General features: G+C 32.9%; 5 protein-coding genes and 1 pseudogene across 5 annotated transcripts; 3 read left to right on the top strand and 3 right to left on the bottom strand.

The window, feature by feature from the left end:
• Positions 1–480: 480 nt before the first annotated feature.
• LOC110427725 (aldose 1-epimerase family protein) lies at positions 481–3,699 on the top strand. The gene is made up of 9 exons (XM_021443293.2): positions 481–697; positions 911–1,057; positions 1,782–1,856; positions 1,948–2,004; positions 2,096–2,253; positions 2,353–2,484; positions 2,709–2,811; positions 3,083–3,182; positions 3,283–3,699. Exons 2-9 carry the CDS (start codon positions 980–982, stop codon positions 3,498–3,500), a joined length of 921 nt encoding a protein of 306 aa, XP_021298968.1. The 5' UTR covers positions 481–697; positions 911–979; the 3' UTR covers positions 3,501–3,699.
• A 144-nt stretch (positions 3,700–3,843) lies between these two features.
• On the bottom strand, positions 3,844–5,673 carry LOC110427727 (chalcone isomerase-like protein 1). Its single transcript, XM_089785527.1, is given in 5 exon segments — positions 3,844–4,139; positions 4,233–4,324; positions 4,417–4,448; positions 4,450–4,661; positions 5,060–5,673. Coding segments are annotated over 5 exon segments (750 nt in total). The 5' UTR covers positions 5,340–5,673; the 3' UTR covers positions 3,844–4,005.
• Positions 5,674–15,646: 9,973 nt separating this feature from the next.
• LOC110427830 (alkane hydroxylase MAH1-like) lies at positions 15,647–17,497 on the top strand. Its single transcript, XM_021443446.2, has one exon. The coding sequence runs from the start codon at positions 15,733–15,735 to the stop codon at positions 17,257–17,259; it is 1,527 nt and encodes a 508-aa protein (XP_021299121.1). The 5' UTR covers positions 15,647–15,732; the 3' UTR covers positions 17,260–17,497.
• Positions 17,498–17,751: 254 nt separating this feature from the next.
• Positions 17,752–19,202, bottom strand: LOC110427987 (alkane hydroxylase MAH1 pseudogene; annotated as a pseudogene).
• A 1,637-nt stretch (positions 19,203–20,839) lies between these two features.
• LOC110427986 (uncharacterized) lies at positions 20,840–23,479 on the bottom strand. The gene is made up of 3 exons (XM_089785573.1): positions 21,551–23,479; positions 21,243–21,324; positions 20,840–20,976 (listed from the first exon to the last, which is right to left on the bottom strand). Exons 1-3 carry the CDS (start codon positions 23,477–23,479, stop codon positions 20,840–20,842), a joined length of 2,148 nt encoding a protein of 715 aa, XP_089641699.1.
• A 2,638-nt stretch (positions 23,480–26,117) lies between these two features.
• LOC110427897 (ARM repeat superfamily protein) lies at positions 26,118–27,682 on the top strand. The gene is given in 3 exon segments (XM_021443537.2): positions 26,118–26,555; positions 26,645–27,168; positions 27,171–27,682. Coding segments are annotated over 3 exon segments (1,020 nt in total). The 5' UTR covers positions 26,118–26,340; the 3' UTR covers positions 27,452–27,682.
• Positions 27,683–27,779: the final 97 nt, after the last annotated feature.

Raw genomic sequence — 27,779 nt, 5'->3', positions numbered from 1 at the left:
AAGAAAGATCAACTATGTCTGGATCTAGTAAATGTCTTGGTAATGAGTCAAATTAAGTTACAAGCTCCATTTCTGGTGCTGCCCTTCAGTCCATACACTTCCTGCAATCCAAAAATTTTGATTTTTTGTAAAATTATTTATAGTTAATGTGTTCTTAAATTGGATTAAATGTTAGTATTAAAAATATTTTTCTTTTACTAATCTAAAGGATTTGATCAGTTTATAGACACAGAATTATGAAAATGTACTTAGCTTTTTAGCTCATCTGAGAGGCGCTTGACAGTTGACGTGGGAAAAGTGTAAGAGTGTAGCAAGAAAATCTAGGACAAAACACAGAAGATCAATGGTACACTGAAAGAGACAGAGACAGACGGAGAGAGAGACAGAGGGGAGCAGAGCATCCAATGACAAAAGGCATTAGAACAGTTGTTTGGTGGTTTTTCTTTGGATATCCTTCACTTCGCAAAAGGTCCCATCTCGTTCTCTCTTTCTGCCTCTCACTCTTTTACACATATAAATGTAATATTGCAATGTAATGCCTTCCATATGCAATATCTTGCTTGCCTATATCATAGACTTTTCACGAACTCGGAGTTGGTGAAAGTTGTCGTTCTTCATACTCGAAACCGATAATACTAACAAAATCTTCCATCTTTTTTCTATTCATTATATTGCTATATCCTCAGTAATTGTAAACGTAAGCTCACTGTATTGCTCACCTTTCTTTTTTTTTTTTTTATGTGTTTTTCAATGTGGGTTTGTCATGTTAGCTTGATATGTTCATTCAAATATGAATCTTGATGTGAAAATTTCATGCTTTTCTTGCATGTTTGTATGTTTGTTTTACTGGGTTTTTTCGTTTTTTTTGTTGAAAAAAGTTTTTTGGGTTGGCTTTCTTTGTATGGTGTAGCTGGAGTGGAGGAAGGGGAAAGTGAATCCATTTGTGAGTAGCATAAAGGCCAGGTTAAGGCCAAAAGCGATGCCACCGAATATAGTTCGTGATGCTGATGGATTGCCCAGAATCATACTCACTGAGCCAACTGGTTCATCTGCTGAGGTTAGTTTATGCCTTCTTCTTCTTCTTCTTCTTCTTCTTCTTCTTCTTCTTCCTGTATTTTTAGCTCTTTTTTTTTTATTTTAATTTTGTTGGTCTGTATCTTGTATGTGAGTGCAGTTTGTGTTGTTTGAAATTAAAGAAGCATAATCCTGGCTGGATTGATAGTAGGAGAAATGATTGTCTATGATAGTCTATTAGTGTGAAATTATCAGAACAATTATTTCAACAAGAAAGATGGATAAATTTGTCGTGAAAAAGAAAAAGTCCTTTCAACCCTGAAGCAGCAGAGGGAAAGGTGGAGATTGGTCTTTTTATGGTGAATACAGTGATGAAAAATAGGGGAGATGAGGGCAGTTAAAGTGGTTGGGATATTCGGAGGCATGGTTCAGTACATTTCGTACAGTTATCAATTATCATCATTTTAACTTTGAGAATTTTAATGATGATGTCTTGTTTTTGGGCTGATGTATCAGGACCGGTCCTCCCTATTGCAAATTTTTATATAATTAAAAGGGCTAAATTTCATCTGACTGGCAATATTGGGTTGCCGATATAATTCTTAATCTTGAATGATGGAATAAGTTAGCTTGCTTGTTGATAACATTTTGAAAGATGCATACGCTTTATCATATGTTAACGATCTTTCTCCCTGTCCTTTTCTACTGGTTATTTCTACCAGATTAGTACATAAAGGGTGCCTCAAATTGACATAAAAGAGTTTCAGGTGCTACTGTATGGTGGGCAAGTTGTTTCTTGGAAGAATGAACGAAGGGAAGAACTGCTTTTTATGAGCAGCAAGGTAAAGCAATTCTTCTTTATACTATGACTTCTTGATGTTCAATGCCAATAAAGTCTTTTCCTTTACATATCTTCCTTCCCGTGTTCTTTAGGCAAGTTGGAAGCCGCCTAAGGCCATCAGGGGAGGTATACCAGTCTGCTTTCCACAGGTTAGTCCTATGTCCTATGGAGTCTGTAAGGACCTTAGGCTGGAGACTTTGTCGGGGTCATGTGTTCTAAACTGATCACTGCCTATTACAGTTTGGAAATCTTGGTTCACTGGAGCAACATGGATTTGCCAGGAACAGAATGTGGTTACTGGACAGTGACCCTTCACCTTTGCCTCCAGCTAACAACCAGTCATCAGTGGATCTAGTATTGAAGTCTACAGAAGAGGATCTAAAGATCTGGTCACGCAGGTATGCTTGTGAATACTGTATTCTTTTTACTCTGAGACTAAACGTTGAAAATACAGCTTCATGTGTGCACTTATGAATTTCTGCCCTGTAATTTTGCAGCTTCGAATTGCGTCTTCGTGTAACTCTCAGTGCTGGAAAGCTAACTTTGATCCCTCGTGTGAGGAATACAGACCACAAGGCCTTCTCTTTCATGTTTGCACTCTGCAACTACCTATCTGTATCAGACATCAGGTGTGGCCATGAATTCAGGAGCTATTTCTTTTTCATGCAATAATGGCCGGAAGCTTTTTACTGTTGAAATGCCCTAATCAATTTAAATTTGAACATGAACTGTTCACTGACATATCAGGATAGTTTTCTCATTTTCTGCTTTATTTTACTTTGGGTATTACTCATTTATAATTGATGAAGGAAAGAGTGTCACATGAGATTCAAAACCTCTCATAAATTTGCAGTGAAGTGCGTGTGGAGGGCTTGGAGACGCTTGATTACTTTGACAATTGGATTAACAGAGAAAGGTTCACAGAACAAGCAGATGCAATTACTTTTGATGGCGAGGTATTTGTTCTTCTCTCTTTTTGTTTTTTGTTTTTAGTTTTTCATTTACTCTTGTGTGTGAACTTGCAATAGAGAGGTATCACCAGTTTTAGGTGCTAGTAAAGATGAATTTAGGAGGTGCTGATCAAATTTCTTCTGTCATTATATCATGTGTATTGGAACATCTCCACTCCCTCATATACTTTCTTTTTAAAATAAAAAATGAAAAGTAAAAATTGCATGTGTAAGGCCCAAAGCCATATCTGAAGAATATATATTTGGTCTGCTTCAGTTTGAAAGGGTATATTTGAGCACCCCAACAAAGATTGCCATCATAGACCATGAGAAGAAGAGAACATTCGAATTGTGGAAGGATGGGATGCCAGATGCAGGTTCTTTTCTATGCCTTAAAATTTCTTAAATTACTTTCCTGCCATGATCCTTCTTATTAATGGATTCTCTCTAATAAATCTGAAATCACTTTGTGTGTAGTTGTATGGAATCCATGGGACAAAAAGGCTAAAGCTCTCCCGGATTTAGGGGATGAGGATTACCAATCCATGTTGTGTGTAGATTCTGCTGCTATTGAAACTCCAATCATCTTGAAACCATTTGAAGAATGGAAGGGCCGGCAAGAGATCTCCACAGTGTCCTCGAGTTATTGCAGTGGACAGTTGGATCCTCGAAGGGTTCTTTATGGTTTTCACTGACCTCAGATTTGGAGTAAATGGAGGTTTTCTCATAATTCAAATAGTTAAGTCTTATTTGCTGTATAATATATGTGCACTTGTTTGTGTATTATCCTTTTGTTGCCTAGAATCCTAAAGAATGACTAATCCAGCTGAACGAAATAGTTGACAATATAGCAGTGGTCACGTTGTCAGAGAGGAATATATATCTTTTTATGTTGCCTGTTTGTAAAAGGTAGAACCGATATCTCTAGGAGCTATTGTTGAAAGATATGAGTTCCAAAATTCGATGATGCAATAGCAATTAAGTAGAATTGAAACCTTGAATTATGTCTTTAATTGCATGATGAAGTTCTGCGGAAAGATTTGGTGGAATTGGAGCTTAAATGGCATAAAACTTGATTTTTCTTTTCTCTCTTTTTATAATATTAGGCCCTAAGGAGCTGCATTTGCATTATCATCATTCTTATTAAGCAACTGCTCAGCCACAATGAAAGACTTGAACCTTATGCCTTAAATCTAGAATCTAGAAGAGAGAAAGCAGGGACATCCCAAATTTCTCTTTGGCACCCTCGTCAAGGGCATCATCTTCCAGATATATGTTGATATAGGCCCTGCAGAGAAGTTCGCTCTTAACCTTGCTCACCACCTCACCTATTACTGCACCCATTGGAAACAACTTATGTTACATTTCTGTATCTAACTGTACCTTTAAGATATCAGAATATACTAACTCATCTCTATAGCAGTCACCCTCTGTCTGGAGAACATATCCTGGAAGCCGACAATTTTCAATAAGAGAACCAGGTGTTAGCTTGATGTCATCTGACGCTTGACCCATGAACCTGTTATCAATAAAAACATAAGTAATCCAGCTTGAAGTCAGTTCTTCTCATAACTAAATACAAATATCAGCAGGGAATATCATGTTGACTACTTGTTTGCTAGCTCGTCATTCTTCTTCCCCCCCAGTCAGTTTCTTTATGGATGCTCCAAGACCTTCATCAAAGTTCTTTCTTACCATGCCCATGGTGAGGCATGAAAATACAATCACCAACCTTACCATCATCTCTACATCACTGTCAATTGCCACCTGATGCAGCTCCTTTGTTGGTTTTTCTGGGGCTTTGCCGATCTTTGACTTCAAAAGATCTGTCGGTTTCTCATTATCTGCATACATCCCTGTAAATTGAAGAAATGGCATGGCTTGCTATGCTGCATTCAAGCTCGATTGTAGTGACATGTAAGAGACACAACCGGGTCATGACAAATTCTTGATTCACCATGGTGACTCTGATAAATATGCTGAATGCAGAAGGTTGGGCACATTTCCACCTTAATTCTAGGAGTTAAATGACTGTTTAATTGATTCAGTTAGATCATTGATTACACTGTTGAATACCACTTGATTGTCCCAAGGATCATGCAACAGATGCACTGCCAGCAAGTATAGGAATGCCACATCTTTCTAGTATATTATTATGCTGCATTTAGACTAGTATATGAAGTGAATGTTTTTATATGAGACATGAAGTAAAAAACTCAGGTAAAATGAGTATCTCGACTTTGCAGAAGTTTACCAAAGCCATAAATCTTTATGCCCAGGCCAAGCATGGATTTCTTCCTCAGACCAAAACAATTCAACTGCTGCCCATCATCCAGTTTAACTGGAAACGAAACCCCAGTCTTGGGTTCCATTTCAACTGCCACCTCCTCTTTCTTGGCCTCATCCTCTGGCACCTCACCGCCTGCTTCCTTCTCGTGAACTTTCCTACTGCTTTTGTCTTCAGCACCCTTCATTCCATTCTCAGAGTTAACAGTCTCTTTTGCCATCTCCTCCTCAGCGGCAGTGGTTGCCATTCTTCTACTCTGAAAACTTAACACGAGACCAAAAACTGGAAAGAAGTTTGTGTTGGTTGGCAAAGTTTGGAGAGAAGACAAGGCTTTACATAGATCGGAGAAGTAAAGGAAAGATAAGAAAACATTTGATTGGCAGGTCTACCTTGGTATCAGCATCAGATAAGGGGCAGTTAAATGTTCAAATCAGTTATGTTGGCTCATTAATGTTTTAGTTATTATTCCATTTCTTTATTTGTAAAAAGGAATCGCACATATCAAGGGGCACACTCTTGGTGCGAACCCTGAGTTAGTCTGAAAACTTGTAAAGAAGTTGTTCTGATGTTTCAATTCACATTACCAGCCATTTATCTACTTTGAAGTGCTCAATCTTTTCACAGTGAACTTAAACCAGATGGCAAGTTTTACAACTTCATTTATAAAATCTGAAAATCTATCAAGAGCTCCTTAAATTTTACCAGGCAATTGAGGAGAAAAAACCCTTTGAATATTGTCACCTAAGTACTTCCAAAATCTCAACATATCCCATTATTACCATTTGAAATGATTGAGGAATACGAGCAAAATACGAAATTAAGCAAGTTTGGATTTAGAATAATCATAATTTTATGTATTGATCGTGTCGATATGTTTAAAACACGATAATTTCATGTCTTAAATATGTCAAATTTGTTTAACCTGCTTAACTTATTTAGTTAATCATTTTACGGTGTCGACTTGTATAACCCATTTAGTTAAATTATGCTATTGTGTCTATTTTTTGTAAACAATTTACTTGTTCGCGACCCAAATAAATAATTTATATAAGTTTTATGTAATTTTGTTAATATATTGTTATGAATATATGTGTAAATATTTATTATATTATGACACAAGAAGTTCAGATTAAGTCAAATAGCGTAACCGGCCAAACATAATAAGTGTAATATGATTTGAACTCTTAGATTTGATTATATATATCTTGATTTGAATATAGATTGAATTGGATTAAGATTAGAATTTAAAGAGTATAAATAAGCCCCATTACTTCATTTATAAATGCACATTTGAATAAGATCTTTTTTACTTTATTAATGCTATTCTCTTATAGTTAGTATTTCAATTTATATTTTATAACATGTTATCAGCACGATTCTCTAATTTATCAAGTTTCGGTATTATCTAGTTTTTATCATCTTTTGGCTTCAAAAGGATTTCAATGGTTGATATTTGATTTTTTGTTTGATTGAATGAAGTAAGAAACTCAATATCTCTTTGGTGTTTTCATTCCTTGAAAATCAACTTTAATGTGAATTTTGCTATCATATAGTATGTATAATCTATTGTACCTTAATTTATTAAATCAAGTTGAACATGAATACATATAAATAATTATATATGATATCTTTCTTCTAGTTTTAGAATATAATTTGCTCGATATATGATTTATTTGTTGAATTTCGACATTTTTGAATTGAACATATGAAATTAACTTTATATGTTATCTATTTTATAACAAGTGAAAAATATTTTACATTGGGTAATTTAAAAATACATTTTGTTTTGGATTTCATATTTTTTTGTGGTTGAGCAAAATAATGAGCTATTATTAAAAATGTGATATTATTTAATAATTATGTTTATGGACATTGTGAGGATAATAATTACAATTGTGATGGTATACTAATTACTATTCTAATAATAAAAATACTATTCAAAGTGGATGGATACATTTAATCACTGGAATACATTTAGCCATTAGAAGTGGATTGATACATTTAACCAGTGGAAGTAGATGAATATATTTAATTACCGGAAGTCAATGGATACATTTAATTGTCAGAAGTAGATGAATAGTAAAAAGATACAAGAAAAAGATAAAAATAGATAAAATAAAAAGAATATAGAAAATATCTATTATCGATGTGGTATGAAAGGTCATTGGTTACATACACCGAAATATCATGTTGAACTTTACCAATTATCATTGAAAGCTAAAAAGAAAAAATATATATCAAAATAAATTTTATTTAAAATGATTTTAACCATTACTAAATTGATATAACACACCTGAATGTTGCTAACTTTCTTGTCCACCCTCAAAGAGGAATTGATCATCTAATTAATGATAAAAATATCTAAAAATAAAATTTTTTAATAGTTTGTTGGTATATTTTTGTATAACTTTATTATAAAGATGTTTTATATGTTATCATTATATTTAAATGATATATTCTTATTATGTGTTTTAATAATAAATTTTATATTTAATATTCTCCTATTTTAACTTGCAAGTTTCTTACTATATATTTTATTTTAAAATATGAATATTTATCTAATTGGATCTAAGATCGATGATGCAAATATATGTTTAGTAGACATTGCTAAAATGCACATTATATTTAAAGATAAGAAATATTTTTTCCATTTGACAATAGAAGAGGTCAATGTCAATACAATATTGGATAGTATAAGATTAATTGAAGGCTCTAGAAGAGCCAATATTTGACTACCCAGATAAACAAAGTTCATAATAGAGGAAACAATATTTTCTACCAAGTCTCAAAGAAATTTATTAAGTTTTAAAGATATTCGTCTAAGTGGATATTATATATAGATAACGAATGAAAGAGGTACTGATTACCTTTATATTACATCTTTTATATTGGGTAAAAATTGTGTATTAAAAAAATTACCTATTGTGTCCTCTGAAATATACTACACAAAAATTAAAATAATTGAAACTTATGTTATAGTAAACTAGTAGTTTACTAATAGTTTTAATACTTGACATAATTGCATAAGTTATCCCGGATTAATAATGATGCAAAAAATTATTGAAAATTCATTTGATCATCCATTGAAAAATCAAAAGATTTTTCAATCTAATGAATTCTCATGTGCTGTTTGTTCTCAAAGCAAATTAATTGTAAGACTATTACCAATTAAAGTCAAGACTGAATCTCTTACATTTTTGGAATGTATTCAAGGTGATATATGTAGACCCATACATTGACCATGTGGATCATTTAAATATTTTATGATTTTAATCGACGTATCAACAAGATGGTCACATGCGAGCTTATTATCAACTTGTAATTTAGTATTTGCAAGATTACTTACACATATCATTTGTTTGTGAGCACATTTTTCTAATTATGCAATCAAAATAATTCGTCTTTACAATGTTGGTGAATTTGTATCGTAACTTTTTAATGAATATTGCATCTCAGTTGGAATAACTGTTGACCAACCTGTTGCTCATGTTCATACACAAACGATCTAGCTGAATCGTTTATTAAACGCCTTAAACTTATTGCAAGATCATTACTTATGAAATCTAATCTCCCAAGTTCTATTTAGAGACATGCCATTTTGCATGCAATAGCACTTGTATGCATCAGGCCAACGAGTTATTACAAATTTCCTTTATATAATTGGTTCAAGGTTAAGAACTAAATATTTTTTATTTAAGATTTTTTGGATATGTAGTATATGTTCCAATTGCTCCACCACAACGCACAAAGGCGAGTCCTCAAAAGAGGTTAGGAATATATGTTGGATATAAATCTCCATCTATAAGTAAATATCTAGAACCATCAACAGAAGATTTATTCACAGCAAGATTTGCCGATTATCATTTTAATGAAACAATTTTTCTAACATTAGGGGGAAAAAATAAGCAACAGAAAAAGGAAATATTTTGAAATGTATTATTATTATCTAATTTTGATTATCCCACAAATTAGTGTGAACAAGAAATTAAAAAGATAATTAATGTGTAAAATATAACAAATTAATTGTCAAATGATTTTATTGACCTAAAGAGAGTAACTAAATCTCATATGCCAGTTGCAAATGTTCTAATTAGAATTGATATCCCAGTAGGACAATTTGCTATTGCTAATGAATTTAAGACATGCCAAAAGGGTGGAAGACCTATTAGTTCTGGCATGCTAAAACGTGGAAGATCAAACAATTCCAAAGATAAAAATCTTCAAAAAAAAGGAAAAGAGTAAATATTCAACATGGTCAGAAAGAATAAATAAAAACTCTAGAAGAGACCCTTGACATAATTGATAAAATAAAGATACTTGAAATCATTGAAAATGAAGAAATTTTAATAAATTATGTCATAATGGATAAAAGATGGAACCAGAATGAAATATATATCGACAATATTTTTGCAAATAATGTAGTGTTCAATATTATGAAACAAAAATAAGGATCTTGAACTTATATTTATTGACGAATGTAGACATAAAAATGAATGACCAATGTGAAAAGATGCAATCAAAGCACAATTTAATTCACTTGCAAAACATAAGGTTTTTGAACTATATACCCAATGGTGTAAAATTAGTGGGATATGAATGCATATTTGTGTAAAAAAAAAAAAGAGAAAAATGAGATTGTGATATATAAAGCACGATTTTTCATAAAAAGTTTTACCCAAAAACCTAGTATTGATTATGAAGAGATATATTATCTTGTGGTGGATGTAATTACTTTTCAATATTTAATTAATCTAGCAATAAAAGAAAAGATTGAAGTGCATTTAATAAATGTAGCTATAGTTTATTTATATGGCTCACTTGATAACAATATCCCTATGAAAATTCTTGAAGGATTTAAGTTGCCTGAAGCATAAAATTTGAATTCACATGAAATTTATTTGATCAAATTAAATAAATCTTTATATGGATTAAAGTAATTTAAATGCATATGGTATAATTGCCTTGGTGAATATTTGTTAAAAGAAGGTTATAAAGAAAGAATTTAAGATGAAAGACTTTGGAAAAACAAAATTTTGTGAAATTATTTTTTTTGCATATCTAGAGAAAGCTTATGTTATTTGTGAGATTGTTTATCTTGGGATGAGCCCTGTAGCTAATTGAGATTGGTTAAGATTTGATTGTAATCATGCAACAATATCATTCATGTTAAATGATTAGATGTTTTCTTTCATTAATAAGATGTTATTATAATGGGTTATATATCTAATTAGATAAAGTCTATGAGATTAATATGCCTTATAAGCGAATTGTAATGAGTTGCAATTATGAGATTCCTATGCATCAAACCATAACCTTTAAATATTCCTGATCGATGTATCATTGAGATTGGACATGAATGATACCTAGAGACTAGTACATTTTATGTTGCTTACTTGGGAAGTAAGCAACTGATCTCATAGGTTGAAATGCATAGATACTTGAAATTAAAATGTAAGTGCTTGCTTAGGAGAGCAAGTTCATTGAGTATGACCTATCATGAGAAGTGCATTTGTATTTCACTTAAGTGTCTATGCAATATTGTTCATGTGTTAGTTGTGTAAATACTCTCTAGACTTGAAACATTAGGTTGTCTTATTTATGGAGTGTTATGTTTTGATTTCATCACTAAAGGTACCTAATCAAGGATGCCAAAACAGGATGGTTTTGGGTATAACATTAAGGATGTGAAGGCAAATGAGTGATTAAGAAAGGAATCATTACCCTAAGTGATTTAGGGGATATATTTTAATAGTTTTTGGTTAATATTCGCTTATTAAAGTCCTTGGCCAAGGCAACTTAGAGATTATAAAAGGAGTTTCATAAGTCTCTATAAAGCTAATGATCAAACTTAAAAAATAAATATGAAGATCAATAAGAGCAAACATTGTATCATACTCTTATCATCTTTAGGATATATGATGAGGGAATGAATTACACTGAAAGCTGATTACTGAAAGGCTCCATTTTCATCCATTTTGTTCCTAAAGACCCATTTAGCATCTACAATTAGATAATTATTTGGCCTAAGAACTAATTCCAATACTTGACACCTTTTAAATTGGTTTAATTCTTCTTGCATAGCTTATGTCTAATAATCATCATCTAAGGCTTCATTAATATTTTTTAGTTCAATTTGAGAGATAAAGGCTACATACTCACAAACATTTTGAACTTTAGCTTTAGTTCTTACCCGTTGATTAGGATAATCAATGATTTTGCTTTCAACAACCTCTTGTCTTACCATTAGATAGTTAGGCTCACCTTCTTCAACAATTTGTTTAATTTGTTGCTTTTTTTTTTATGTTGCTTATTCATTCACTTTGGATCCTTTAATATTGAGATCAAGCTCCCTCAATTTGTTCTTGAAGGATGCCTACATCATCATCATAATTTACCTCTTTAAAAAGAGGGTTAACATTATAAAAATAAATAAATGAATAGATTCTTCACAATTAATGTCCTTTTATTGAATATTTGTTAATGATATGTGCACTTGCTTTGTAAATCCGACAACAACTATTAATTGGTCATTGTGAAAATTTTGAAATGATATAATTTTCTATGGCAAAGTATGGGATGTGATTCAATTATATGAGATCATTAAGTTGAGAGTTGTAGTGTGGGTCAAATCCAAATGGCAAATTTCCATATTCAATGGAAGAGATTTTTCATAATCCTAATAATGTGAAAAGTATTCAGAGGCACAAAGTTGCAAGATTGGAGTATAAACGGATAGCTCCACCAAGCGGATGGCTGAAATTTAATGTGGACGGGGCATCATCAAGTGGTTTGAGTGACGTTGGAATTAGAGAAATTTTACAATCTTGTAATGGCATGGTTAAGGTAAAGTTCTCTAAGTCCTCGGGGGTTGTGGATTTGAACAAAGTTGAATTATTGGCCATTAGAGAAGTTTTGTATATTTTCACCAATAGTGTGCACAGCAATGATTATAATTTATGAATAGAAATTGATTCTATGAATGCAATTTATTGGACTAATAATCTAAAGGAAGTGCCTTGGAGTCTTAGAGCATGTTTGGTTTAAATTTTTTTTTTGCTTAAAAGCTATTTATGAAGCTCTTATAAAAAAATAAATACTTTTAAAATTAAGCTAAAGTTGTTTCGTAAGCTGTTTGGCAAAGTAAATTATATAAGCTCTAATTTTAGTTAAAATTACCATAAAAAGTATTCATGCCATCTCTAATAACTTAATAAACTAAAGCGAAACAAGTTTGCTTCGAGTTTATATATGATTTTAGATGTTAAAATCAAAAAAATCCATAAAGAAACAAAACAACTCTCAAACTTGTATAGTAGTAATAGTATTATGGTTTTGTTAATCTAGCAAGCAATCGGACTATAATGCTTGAATTCTCCATGAAAGAAGAGAAAGAGGAAACGATATATTTGACATTAAAATCCTTTTTGGTGAAGAAAAGAGAAAATTTTTAAATAGTATCTGAATGCAGTTTTGAATTTTGAGTATGTTTTTCTCTTAATCTTTGCAGCAACCAAAACATCCTAGATGTTGCTCTTCTATTGCTAGGTCTTCTATTTTTTTTTTTCTAGTAATCTTTGCAGAGAGTGATAGAGGAGAGGGAGGTCACGATTTATGTTGGAGAAAAGTGATTTGTAGAGGGAAGGAGAGGAGAGGGAGATTGATTAAGAGAGAAGGATATTTCCTGAAAAGTTGGTGTGTTTTTTAAAGAATAGAAAAGAAAGCTCCTTTTTGGAGCTTTTCTTTAAGCTCTTTTTTTTTAAAAAAAATTTGTTCTTTAAAAAAGTTATTATTTTTAAGAGCTTCTCAAAAATCCTATTTGGTTTGGCTTTTGCTTTTAAGAGATAGATAAGTTGAAAAAAAGTTAGGCCAATCAGGCACTTAGAGAATTGATTATTAACTTGGAAGGCTTGCAAAAAAAGACTAAACATTGGAGAGTGACACATGTGTATAGAGAAACTAATAATGAGGCTAATCAGTTTGCCAAGAATGGAATTTGCAAAAGTGATCAAGTGGTACAAGTATTGATGCCAACAAATTAAAAGCATGACTTAAAAGCTATAATAAAACTCTTATGAAAAATAATAGCTTTTAAAATTAAATTAAAGTTGTTTGATAAATTTACTTTTTATAAGCTTTTTTTTATAGATAAGTTGTTTGGCAAAACAACTTATATAAACTTTAACTTTAGTTAAAATTACCATAAAGGATATTTAATAAATAACTTTTTATTAATCATAAATTTCTTTGTTCAAAATAAAAAAAATCAACTTTATTTCTATCTATTTAAAATAAATTTTTGAAAATGTAAAAAGGATTTTTATATAACATAAAGTTTATAATTAAAAATAAATTATAAAAAAAGTTTAAAAAATAATTTATAACTAACACATAATTCATAAATAATTTTTTATTGAATACTAATAAATAAATAAAATCAAATAAAAATTGAATCAAATAAAAAAAAATGAGAGATGAAAGAAAGTAGTGAGTCGACTACTAAAACCCTTAACCCTAACAATGGAGGATAATCCATAAAAGAAGAAGAGAAATTTAGGTTGGTAGTAATAATTCAGGAAAATCTTGTTTAGCTATTGATGTTTTTACCAACAAAGTTCACTTCCATGAATAATATTATCCCAACAACCACAATCAACAAATGTTATTTCAATTTTCGTCTAATTTATCTAAACAACCATTAACTTATTTAATTAATTATTTTAATCATAATCATCAAATTTTATGTACACCATAAAAAAATTAACAATAAATAAACATCACATAATTGGCATATCAAACAATAAATTGAGAAATATCAACTAATAAAGAGAGTTTTCAAAGTTAAAAATAAAATAAAATAAAAAAAGAAGAAATAATGCCCATATATAATTTTGAATTTTAAATCTTTTTTTTAAATTTTTGTAAGAATAAAAAAAAATCTTAGAATGATGATTTGTAGAAAAGGAGAGAGGAGAGGAAGATCGATAGGGAGAGAGGGAGGATTTTTGGGAAAAAAATTAGCTTTCTTAATAAGTTGGTGTGTTTTTTTTTTAAAAAAAGAGAAAGCTTCTAATTGGAGCTTTTTTTAAAGTTTTTTTTTAGATTTTATTCTTTAAAAAAAACTAAATTTTTTTAAAATTTTTTACAAAATCTTGTTTAGTCAATTTTTACTTTTAAGTAATAGATAAATTAAATATAAATCAGATGAAACGGACATTAAGAGATTGAAGTTATCGTAGAGTTTTCATAAGTTAAAGATGCCGCCCTTAAAGCAGATAAGCATTTGTTAATGGTTTTAAAATTCAAAGTTCCTTGACTCATAAGGAGTCTTTTTTGCTTACAAGTCCAAGGCGGAAAGATGTTCATAAGCTGCTAGGACTCTCTAACTGAGACGTTGTAGCGTAAATAGATAGGCATGGACTAATTGGGGACTGCACAACAGTTTTTGAACAAGTGGATATATATATATATATATATATATATATATATATATATATATATATATATATTTGGACAAGTTAAATGCTGGTTCCATATCTTTTGGACGACATTTAACCCATGATTTTTGTTAAGCTGAAGCGAATATGAGTTTGAATGTTTCAAATGTTGTTTGCATAATTCCTGTGGACGACTTTTAACGTTGGATTTTGATGAGTTGTGGGCTGCTCTATAGGATAGTTAATTATGCCTAAATATCCCCAAATTTGGGCTTTAGGAAGTGGTATTTTTATTTGCTTTATCTCAAATTGCACTTATAAAATCCAAAGTATATTAACTTTGCTATTTAGCAATAAAATTACTTACATTTAAAAAAATAGATATTTTAATTAATTAATTAATTAGTTAATTAACTTAATTTAAAATAATAATCAAATTATTTAACAATCTTTGTGGCCATCGACTACGATCGACAATGTTCAGTTTCAAAACTTGTAATTTTTATTATTATTTCATTACCTGATGTCTAAGTAGATATTTTCCATATCCAACATCTTTCTTCTTTTTAGATTGATCCCGACGCATTTAATTGTTTTAATTAGACGTAGAAGAATTTAATCTATATAAGCCTAGAAGTAGGTTGGCATTGCATGTGGTAATTATGAGAAATACAAGAAAGAATTGACTATGAAGAAGGATGAGTCGGTAGCTTTGCATCAAAGTTTGAAATTTAATTATTATGTGGCTTTAACCTAACTTCCGATTAAAGGATCATTGCCATCAATTCAACTAACTTTTCGGTCATTATTGTACAACTAAGAATTATAAATATGTTTATATGTATTATTTCATCAAAATAAAAGGAAGAGTTAGAATCCTCCATTTTTCAAATAAAACTAAAAGCCCGACAAGTGTCAAGGGATCAGATATGCCATGTTTAATACCAAGTTGGACATGAGCAATGCCGTGTATGAGTATATATATATAAAAGAGTAAGTTACATCATAGTGAAATTAATTAGATTTTATGTTTTTTATAATTTCAATTCTCTATGTCAATTGACTGAATATAGGGGCAGAGGATTTCCATCCGTTGTAATTACAAATAATTTCCCACATTTCTGTCGCTATATATACTGCCAACCATCTCTATAAAGAAGCATGAGTTAAAAAAGCAGAAGCACAAAAGAAAAGCTCCTGTCTTCAATGGCACAATTTGAGTCCATCCTCATGCTCGCGACAATTTTCTTTCCTCTATTTCTTTCGTACCTCTATCAAAATAGGAAGTCCCCGCCGATCACCAACTGGCCTATTATTGGAATGCTGCCAGGGCTTCTCTACAACGCAAGGAGAATTTTTGCGTTTGCCAACGATTGTATCAGACAAAGTGGGGGCACTTGCGAGATCAGGGGACCATGGTTTCCAAGCTTGGATTTCATTATCACGGCTGATCATATGAATGCCAACCACATCTTGTGCAAGAACTTCGATAACTACGAGAAAGGGTCTGAGTTCAATGAAATATTTTTCGATTGTTTGGGTGAAGGAATATTTAACTCAAACTCTGATTCATGGAAAAGCCAGCGGAAGGTGATGTTGCTGTTGATGAAAGACGACAAGTTTGTGCTACATTTCCAGAGAATCTTGCATGAAAAACTAGAGAAAAGTTTAATCGTAATGCTGGAGCACTTCATGAAACTTGGCATTGAGGTTGACCTTCAGGAAGTATTGCAACGCTTCAGCTACGACGTGGTGTGCATGTTGGCAGTAGGTCTTGATCCAAATTCTCTTTCAGTAGAATTATCTGAAGTTCCGATAATGAAGGCATTCACTCAAGCAGAAGAGCGTTTGTTGTACAGGCATGTGATGCCTGTGAGATTGTGGAAGTTGCAAAGATGGCTTCAAATTGGAGAGGAGAAAAAGTTGAGCAAAGCTTTAAAAACCGTTGATTCTTTTCTATATCAGTGCATTGCATCAAAACGAGAAAAATTACGATGCAAATTACTGGCTGAGGAAGATAAATATGACTTCGTAACAGCTTTTATGGTCCAAGATGAAGGGGAAATGACTAGTGTTGATGGAAAATCTGACAAGTTCCTACGAGACGTTGCAGTCAACATCATGTCAGCAGGGAAAGATACCATAAGTGCCAGCCTTTCTTGGTTTTTCTGGCTTGTTGCAATGAATCCATCCGTAGAAAGCAAGCTTCTACAAGAGATGAGAGCTAATTCTCCATCAATCAATGATGAGAAAAATATGTTTTTTAGTGTGGAAGGGCTGAAGAGATTCGTTTACCTTGATGCTGTTTTACGTGAAACATTAAGGCTTTATCCAGCAGTACCCTTTAACCACAAAACTGCAATTCAACCAGACATCCTTCCAAGCGGTCATCACATTAATCGGAACACAAGGGTCTTGATTAACTTCTATGCAATGGGAAGAATGGAAGAAATATGGGGTGAAGACTGTTTAGAATTCAAACCAGAGAGGTGGATTTCAGAGCGTGGAGATGTTGTACACGTACCATCTCACAAATTCATAGCGTTCAACGCAGGGCCCAGGAGTTGTATAGGTAGGAACATAAGCTTCATTCAGATGAAGTTGGTCGCTATCTCTGTGCTATGGCATTATCAAATTCAAGTGGTCCAAGGCCATCATGTTGCCCCGGGCAATACCATAGTGCTTCATATGAAGAATGGTTTAAAGGTTAGGATCAAGAAAAGGAGTGCTTAAGGGACTTACACGCAAGGATGAATTCTAGAATAAGCATTTATGATTATTGTTGATCATCATGATATCAATTAATAACACCACAAATCAGCTGTTGCAGTGGTGGTATCTTGATTTATGAATAATGTACGTTCCCGAGCTTTGAGAGTAATGTTTATTTCAACTGAATTTTTAATTGTGGAAGCAATTTCTTCACTTTTGCTTCTAATGTTAGCAATTAATGAATCATGAACTTTTATTTCCCCCATTGAACACGTTCACAGATCTTCTCCCGTCTTGTTCACTTTGTGCTCTTCCCTAACTAAGAAGATGAACTTGGAGAAACAAAAAACAAAATAGTAAAGAAAATGAAAACGTGAAAAGAAGAACCCATCAGAAGAAAGGCTTCAAAAAAAAAAAAAAAAGCCGGTGAACCCAAACGTTCACACATTGGGATGTTGCCAATCACGGGCCAATTTGTAAAAGCCGGTGAGTTTCTAAGCCCAACCCCAAATTTTACAGCCTGACGTACTTGAGCACAGCAGTAGAATACATAAGGCCATTTTCAGTGTGAAGTGCAATGGACTTACTGCTGACAGAAACAGTTTGGTTTTCCACAAATTCAACTTGATAATTCCGAAGTACATTGATTGCCACCGTCTTCATCTGTTTGAAACTCAAGTCCTTGCCTAAACAAACTCGAGCCCCCGCACCAAATGGTATGAACATGTAAGATGGCTTATGTATAATCTTTCCACTCTCCGAAATCCACCTTTCTAAGTAGTCTTTACCCCAGATTTCCTCCTTCCTCCCCATTGAATAGACAGAGATAAAGATCCGTGTGCCTCGACCAGGACGATCGCCACTTGGGAGTATTTCTGATTGGATTGGAGATTTGTTATTGACAGGTACTGGAGGATATAGTCTCAGTGTCTCACACAGGGTTGCGTGTAGGTAAACAAATTTGTTCAGCTCTTCCACAGTAAAAGAGACCAAGTTCCCATCACTGCTTGTTGGGGAATTGGCTTTGATCTCTTCCAAAATTTTGGTTTCTACAGATGGATGTGTGGCAATGAGCCAGAAAAACCAAGTCAGGCCGATGCTTATAGTGTCCTTCCCTGCTGCTATGAAGCTGTAAGCTTTGTCTCTTAGAAACTTATCAGATTTTCCGAATGCACTCATTTCTGATCCTTCTTCTTCAACCATAAAAACTGTCAACAAGTCGAATTGATCATCTTCCTCCGATCTTGTTTGGCTTCTTAACTTTTCTCATCTGGATGATATGCAGCTGTACACAAATCATCCACGATTTTCATGCCTTCACTCAACTTTTCTCCTCTCCAATCTGGAGCCATCGCTGCATTTTCCAGACGACTCTAGGCACTATATTCCTGTAGAGCAAAGCCTCCTCTACTTCATCAAACGCCACTTTGCTAGGAACATTTGGGAATTCAACAGTGAGTGTTTTGGGGTCAAAGCCTATTGCCAACAAGCGCGCATATGTGGTCATAGTCGAACCGCTGCAGCAGATTTTCAAGGTCTACTTCAGTTCCGAGCTTCATCACATGTTCCAGGACCGGGATCAGACCTTTCTCCAGCTTTTGCCAGAAAATTCGATCCCAATACAGTGCCTACTTCTTGTTATTCTTGGTGAATGATTGCAATACCCTCCTTTGGTTTCTCCATACATGTGAATCCGAAGTGACAATTCCTTCTCCGAATGGCTCGAAAATCTCCCTGAACTCTGCACCTTTCTCATAGTTATCATAGTTTCTGCACAAGATGCGGTTCACATTCATGGGGTCGCTAGTGAGAACGAAGTCCAAGCTAGGAAACCAAGGTCCCCTGAACTTGAAAGTTCCCCCATTGAAAATAAGAAGATGGGTGAAAAAATCAAAAACTCGATCTGAGTTGGAAACCAGTGCTGGCAGCATACCAACAATTGGTCAATCAGAGTTCATTTTCATTCGTTCATGGCCTTAGTCATGCCTATCAGAATCTTTATTTGGCTTAAAATTTTAGATTTGTTGAGTTTTAAATTATTATTATGAACTCAATGAAACAATTTTGAAAATAAATAAACAAATAAATTATCAGTTCATCTAATGCTAGATCCATTTTACATTAATCATACATGTTAGAATATTTGGACGAAGATAAGTTCCTTATGTATGCAATATTGTCCTATTATTATGTTACAACCACTTGTACATTTTATAATTCGTCATTTTCCTCTTTTCAATAAGAATTTTCAATTCTTGATACAGTGACACAATTAAATTAACTTATTGAAATATCAATGATAAATTATATTTTTATATTAACAATTTAATAAATGAATTTAAACAATTTATCTATATTGAGTAATATTGTAAATTGATCTATCAAAGTTTCTTCTTGTTTTACCAAGCAACCTTCCTTTTGTATTCAAGCTTCGTTGGCTATAACTGATTAAACATGTTCAGATCAACTCAAATAAAATATGAATATTTTGATGTCATAAATGGATTAACACATTTGTAATTAAAACACAATTTTATAATTAAAGTCTGCTTAATTTTATATCAAAATGTTTGATATAATATTTAAAAAATAATTTTAAATTAAATAAATTCTTATAATTACTGATTGAATAATTATTATTATGCAAAATATCACTTATCATTCTATATTACGTTATATGTTAACATGTTATAATATTAATAACGTGACGTGACATGACAACATGATCATATGATATTTTTAATCCTTCACGCAGTACCATGTTAACATCACATGAACTTAAAATTAATGACAATTAATCAATTGTCGATAATAAAGAGTCTATTTGATTCAAAATAAAAATATATGAATTTGATTTAATGTAACAAAAAATAAAGATTTATTTGAATTTTGTTGAATAATTTAGGATGTTTTCAAGTATTATCCTAAAAATTTTATTGCCTTTGAAAGGAAAAATTTTAGACAAAATTTTCCAAAATTTTTTAGGTGAAGTATATGAAATTTTAAGTTAAATTATAAAACAAATGTTAAAATTAAAAATGGATTCAAGTATAATCAATTCTAATTTAATTTTTATTTAATCTTTTTCAATCTAAACCTTTACAAAGCTTATTGCCTTTATTTGGCTAAGAATTTAACTCTAAGTGAAATAAAATGACACAAAAATCCAATAAGATGCCTGAAATATATGGTGGCTGCAGTATGTGTCAAGAGACATGAAGAAAATTATGGATTATCAATTTAATCTTGCTTACATCAATTTATCATTTAAATCATTAGAGAAAAAATATAATTTTATCCTCAAAGTAAGGGTGCAATAATAATAATAATAATAATGTTGTGGTTAGAAAAAAGTTCTTGACCAAAGAAATGGATGGTTGGAAGGATATCCAACTTAATTTTAATTCTCATAATTGATATTATTTTAAACATATATTATTCTCAAGTTCATATACTAATTAAATTTTAAATGTTTTTGGTTATAGTATGATTCAATTCTCTCCCTTTATTTATTTTGTTTATCATTTATGGACAAACCTAGTAGTACTACTTTGATTCCCATTCTTCATTCCTAGGAAATGGAATCGAATTTTTACAGTTCTTAGAGGAGTCTCCTAGCATCATGAGCTCCAGGTTTTGGACATGGGTTTTGACCAGGGCTATAGGTTCCCATGCCGTAGGCCTGCCAGGAAAGACTCAGGCAGAGCTTGTGCCTTGTTGCCAGCCAGTGACAGAGATCTTCCCATGAGAAACCATGCAGGAAACTTGCAATTTAATAGAAAAAAGTTTGAAAACATTGTATGTAGGAAGAAATATTCAATGTGATGTAAGCCAAACATTAAGAAAACAGGGGATGGATATGCAAGCATTAACAATGGAAGGTTAAAAGTAGACGTGGCAATTAGGCAGGAACCAATTTTAATAATTCATGGGCAAAGATTGAACACCAAATACAAAATCAATCAAATCCCTCACCACAAGTTTTGGTTAGCGACTGTTTTCACCAGCAAAAGCAAGAACAAATTCGACATAAAGATTCTTCAAAGCAATGATCACAGTCATCACTAGAGGACCCATAATTGCTCCCTGTAATTGAGACACAACCACCGAGTTATGGTTTGTAAAGACAGAGAAAGCATGACAAAATATTTGATTCCAAAGAACAATAGGAGAAAATGAACTAGGTAAAAGTGAGGGGGGTTAAATGCAAGCACTCCTATTATATAGAAGACCCTACAGGCTGACAGAAGATTTAGAAATCATGATGATAGATAGATCAAATAGTGCATATCTATTAAGAAAGAGGTATTACTTCCAATATAGAGGGGAAAAAGGCAATGCCACCAAATATGCTAAGACATGTCAAGTAAGTATTATGTCCTGGAATCTCATCTTGGATAGCCATAGTCCCATAATCCAATAGTATCACATGAACTGCTGTCAGTAGAATAGCTTCAATGTATCTTGATTCCATGGCTAACTGGAGTGCTGCCGGGATCGATGAAATCCAAGCTGGAGTTATAGGTAAAAGAGCGCTTAAAAGAGCTAGAAATGTGGACATGTAAAGGAAATGAATGCGGTAGAATCTGAACAGAAGATATGTAAAACAGCCCTGGAACAATGTGACCTTGGCGGTAGCTAGCAATACACTGCTAACAGCATGATCAAGAACTTGGGCACATCGATTCCTGGTGGATCTTGAAACTGGCAACATCCCTAAAACATGGTCCATAACTCCTCCAGAATCTGAAGTGATCAGATAATACAAAAGCCACAAAAACACCATCAATTCAAATATAAAATTCACCAATCCTGCTGCTCCTGAAACAATCAGTATGGCCACAAAGAACAACAGATTTGCACCTCTAGCTAACACCATCGAACAGCTAAAAAGTACCTTTTTCGAGACATCCAAACTCTGAAGAAGAAATGCTTTGATCTTCTCCAACAAATCCTCATTAGCGATCAGAGACATGAATTTCCTAAACTCACCATTAATATCCCTATAAATCACTTTCCACTCTCCATTCCTCACCTTTGATTGAAGGCTATAAAGGGTTTCATACACTGGCCTCCGGAAGCCAACTTTTTCATCAGGAATGCAAGAAACTACCGAGCTTTGCACAAAATACTGCTTGAAACCATCAACAACCTCTGTCACATTGTAATAAACAGCCCAAGAATCAATATTTTGTGACAAAGTTTCATAAAACTTGGACATGTAGCTATCAATTAATTCAGGGACTTGATTCTCATCCATCCATTTACTAATCCCAATTATCTCACCATAATTATTCTCTTCCAAATGAATCTTCAAAGAAATGACTGCTTCTTTCCCTTCAATTGCAATTTTATAAGAGAAGAAAAGAAATCCTAATATAGACCCTACAATCATAAACAAAATAAGACCAATCCCAACCATTGTATTCAATCTCTTAAACATCATTGAAGTTATATATTGACCTCCCTTGCAAAAGAATGAGAAACTTCTATTCTTATGAAATTTTTTTCTGTTTTGTCGAGCAGATGAAATCCTTGAGAGAGTTGTTGCAAGGCCAGGCCTAATTATAACTGCAAAACCATTTGTGTAGGCTACAAAGCAAGGGACTGTAACAGCTGGAATAGAGAAAAACCCTATTCTCTCATAAACAAGAACAAAAAGGCCAAAAGAGACAAGCCATTGCATGAGCTTATAGAAACCAACACGTGTCCGCCGGCGACCAGCCGGCCTAGGAGAGGAGCGGCAGCTGAATAGGCGGAGGAGGGCCGCATGCGAGTCGAGGAGGGAGGCGGTGGTGGCGCGTAGAATGGCAATGGGGATGGCGATCAGGGTTTCGAAAAGGCCGAGACTAAGAGGGTGCGACCAGAAGGAAACTATCAGGGTTTGGAGCCCACGTAAAGGCATGGAACAAAGAATGGCCCATTGGATGGGGCGCCAGTAGTTCTGCAGGAGCTTGCTGAGGCCGAAGAGGAGAGCCAGTGTTAAAGCAAGCCCTGCATGGGCCATGGCTACGTACATTGCCGTCCGTACGGCAGGATCGTTCGATGAAAATGGCGGTTGATACCTTTTCCGTCTTGGGTTTCTCCTTCTTTTCCTTGGTTGTTTGCTTGGAGCTGAATCAGGGTGTTCCTCATTGGTTTTCGGTTCTTCATCATCTGGTTCAGATCGGTGTTTCCCATGCCTTTTCCTGTTAGATCTTGAGGGATAATCTTTGGGAGTTGGTTCGATTGCTTTTAACATAATCTTGTAATATCATCCATGTCTAATGTTAAGCTTAGGTTATGTTGACGAGAGAGAGAGAGAGAAAGGAGAGAGCAAAGATCCGAGACTCACTGAAGAAGATTGCTGCTTCGTGGATTGAATGAGAGAGATAAAATGAATAAGTTCCCCACAGTCTAATTAACAAAGAAATTTAAGGAAAAATAAAAATAAAAATAAATTAGCCAGAGGAAAATTGAAGATTAATAAATCAAATTAGAGAAGATATTAGGCCAAAATATTACTAAAATATTTCATAATTCCCTCTAATTGTAAATTTCTTATTACTAATAAATATTACTAAAGTAGTACATAATTGACAAAATAATTCTCGGCCCATATTTTGTAATGGGCCTAGATATTAAATTTAGCCCATTTAGCTCATCATGGATCATGCTGGGTGGGAAGCCCAATCCAGGCCCTTTGTAATTTCTATACTTATCTCCAAAATAGATTTTTTAGAATAATTTAACGTCATTGAGTGTTTATATTTAATAATTGTCGAGCTATAATATCTTTACACTAATCACATAATAACAAAATTTCAACTCATAGATGTACAAAGGTCGAATAAATATGTTTAAAATTATGAATATTTATTTTTTAGAGTTCTTAATTTTAAAATTATTTTGTTAACGAAACAATAAACATTTTATTTACGGATAACATGTAGAATTATATACTAATAATATCTCAAATTTAAACTCTATCACTAATCACCATTTATCACCTAAAATGCCAGTAAGTCGTAATAATATAAATTTAATAAAGTTTTTGTTAAATAATTTCTTAAAAAATTGAAGAAATTAAAATTTTAAATACCAAATTCTCAAGAAAGAGGAAACATCATGGAAATTTGAGAAGTATTTTCCGTAAAGGCAAGGCCGCCGAATAGCGGCGAAAGTAAAGCTGAGGGGATTCCTATCAAATATAAATAAAAATAAATGGATGGTCCCATTCCTTCCATCTTTTACTTTACTCTCCTTTCTTTTATTGTATTAATCATTATTGCTTATTTTAGCTCCCTCCCAAACTATTTTTCATTTTAAAATTTTTAAAATATAAATAAATTATTATTTTTATTATATTTTAATTAAGTCTTTATACATTTTTTTTGAATTATTAGTTAAAATATCACTGGTTATTTTTTTTCCTACATGATGCTGATATGGAAAGTAAAAATGTCTATGTAATTATGTCATCATGTTATATAAACATATTATATTACTATTTATAATGACATGTCAAAATACCATATCAATATCACATGATATAAAAAAATAAATAATATTTTAATTAGCGATAATTAGTTAACTATTTATTATAAAAACTTATTTTGTTTAAAATAAAAATATAATAGCTTGATTGAAGGCAATACAAGAAAAAAATATATTTAATTTTTTTTAAATAATTTAAAATTTTTTTATGTATTATACTTTAAAAATAAAAATTTATATTTTTTTTAAGAAAAAGGACAGATGTTGTCAAGATTTTTATAGTACAATATATCTCAGTTTTGGATCAAGTGAATAAGTTGAAAAATCCCAAAAATACAACCCATTTTTTTTATAATTATTTTTTTTTAGCAATTATCATGGAAGTAATGGAGATAAGCCTTTTGGGATACTAAAATTGAAGTTTTCAATAAGTGCTACATCCTAATTTTCTTTCTTGTTAATGTGACAAAGACCTAAGTGGAGTTATTTTAATGCAAGTTGAGCAAATTTTGATGAAATTTATACTACTATCAAATTTATCAAAAATCTTAAAGTAGAGCAACCCACCTACTCTTTATAGGGTAATGTATCTAATTGTCTTAATTTGAGTTTCTCAAGTCAAGTTTTAATGCATTAAATTGAAACTGACTAAAGGATATTTTCATTTATGTCTTAATTTTATTTATATTATTTTAAATAAAATTTTAAATTTAATAAGTAAAAGGGAGGTTTTAAACTTATAAACGTGAGTGTTACATATTTTAATATAAATTAATCTTTCAAAGAATTGATAATGATATCGTGACACATGCTGCAGGTGGCTAATATTAAGCTAAGCATTATTAAGGTGAAAAACGTTATAATTAGGCATCAAATCAATATATTTTTAAACTCTTTTTAAGTTTTTATGTATGGTGTGGAGTTAGGTACCAAAAGGACCTCATTTAATCATAATTTCTATCGGTTGTTTGTTCTAGGAACTACTCATAGGGAATGGTGGAAAAATCGAATTCAAGTAAAGAAAAGAAATGACCAAAAGAAAAAGGTAAATCTCAATCTAATCTTAAGCCAATACGGATGCAACACCACATGTTATTTTCATAATACCATAATAATTGGACGTAAATCATGAAATCTTTAGAAGATTCCCAAAATAATAAACCTAACCGACCCATTAATTTTGGTCATAAATCCCCCAAGAAATCTCAAATATAATTACCTTTTATTTGCTTAAGCAATCCCCCTGGGTACCCTATTCAATACTTTAGCCTACCATAAAGCATTAAAAAGGAAAGCTGACGGCGTTTGCTTATATAAAAGGAAAGTTAAGGAATCATGTTTTGTTGTGTTGGTATTTTTGCATCTGTTTTTTTTTTTGTTTTTTGTCTAAATCAGAGGTTCAAGGTAAAAAACAAAAGCTGACCCAAAGAGAATAGCAAGCTTTGCTTCAAGTTGAAACAATGGATACCCGCAAAAGCCTAACATCACTTGTTCAAGCAACCAATATCAATTCAATTATTTCTTCAGTTGCCTACATGAAAGACTTGGCGTAGGGAACTTGCAGACTAAGCATTGAGCAGAGAAAGAGAGTGTTAACTGCTTTCTTTGCTTTCTTTCTTCTTCTCCATGGAGGATTTGGTGGTGGAAAATCTCTTCAGTGGCGATAGAGAAGTGCAGATTCAAGCTGCGACTGAACTCAGTAAACTAAGCAGCAAGCAAAGGCATAGGATGGCTGAAAGAGGGATTATTTCACCATTGGTTTCGATGCTTCAGTCACAAGATTATGAAGCCATTGAAGCTTCTCTGTTGGCCCTGCTTGGTCTTGCCTTTGGCAGTGAAAAGTTTGTCTCTTTCTTGCTTCTTTCCGTGTTCATTACTACTTTGCAGAATCCAATGAATTCTGTAGCTGATACTATATTTGGTTGTGCAGAAACAAAATCCGGATTGTAAAGGCTGGGGTCATTCCGGTATTGTTAGACCTTCTTCAATGCCAAAGTGAGGAGCTGATTGAACTCACAATCGCAGCGATGTTGATCCTGTCATCTTGCACAGCAAACAAGTTGGCAATTGCTTCTTCGGGGGCTATACAACTCCTTGTAGAAATCCTGAACGTGAACCTGAACCTGGTGAATGCCGATGCCAATGACATTAGTAGCATTAGCATGCAAGCAAGCATAGATGCAATAGCTACACTACAGAATCTCTCAACTTGTCATCAGATAATTCCATCAATCGCCTCGTCTGGTGTGATATATAGCTTGCTTCAACTTATCCACTGTTCAGAAAAGTCATCAGAGCTGACAGAGAAGGCGATGGCTCTACTTGAAAATATTGTTTCCTCCTCTGAGAATTCAATTCAAGAAACAGCCGGTACTGGTGGTGCAATCAGGATTATAGTGGAGGCAGTGGAAGAGGGTTCTCCTCAATGCAAAGAGCATGCAGTGGGAATCCTCTTCACATGTGCCGGAGCTGTAGAGATAAATACAGAGGATTGATATTGAGGGAAGGTGTAATGCCTGGGCTGCTTCAACTTAGTGTTGATGGAACCTGGAGAGCTAAGAGTATGGCTCGAGAGCTGCTGCTTCTTCTGAGGGATTGCTCGAATTATGTTTCGACAAGTAAATCAAAACATGGGCTCATGGAGCAGATTATGCAGGCAATTGATGCAGATGGAGAGAAAGTTACAGGAACAACTCTGAGGTTGGTGGAGGAGATGATAACCAAGCTCAGTACATAAATTTTTTCCCTTTAGGTGATACACTTTAGCCTTTAGATTATAGGCTTACTCAGGGCACTGAAATCTCTGTAAATAATATTGGTATTGGCTGTTGCTTGCTAATTCTCGGGGGTTTTTATCTTTTAATTGCCTGATTATTTAACATCAGTGCTTACAAAGACAACTAATTAAAACCACAGGTTATGACTTTGAATCTCCATTGATTTAATGAAGGAGTTCAGGAAATTAGCACCAAACCTGAATATTTGTAAGCAATCTTACTTTGAATACAAGCTACCATGCACAACCGTCTAGTAATAGAAAAACAGGGCTTTCTGATAACCCCGCA

The sequence above is a fragment of the Theobroma umbraticum genome, unplaced genomic scaffold, assembly GCF_002168275.2.
Source record: "Theobroma umbraticum cultivar Fairchild unplaced genomic scaffold, ASM216827v3 scaffold_239.0, whole genome shotgun sequence".
NCBI lineage: Eukaryota > Viridiplantae > Streptophyta > Magnoliopsida > Malvales > Malvaceae > Theobroma > Theobroma umbraticum.
The sequence above is the reverse complement of the archived record's forward strand: the minus strand, read 5'-3'. Positions and strand labels throughout refer to the sequence as shown.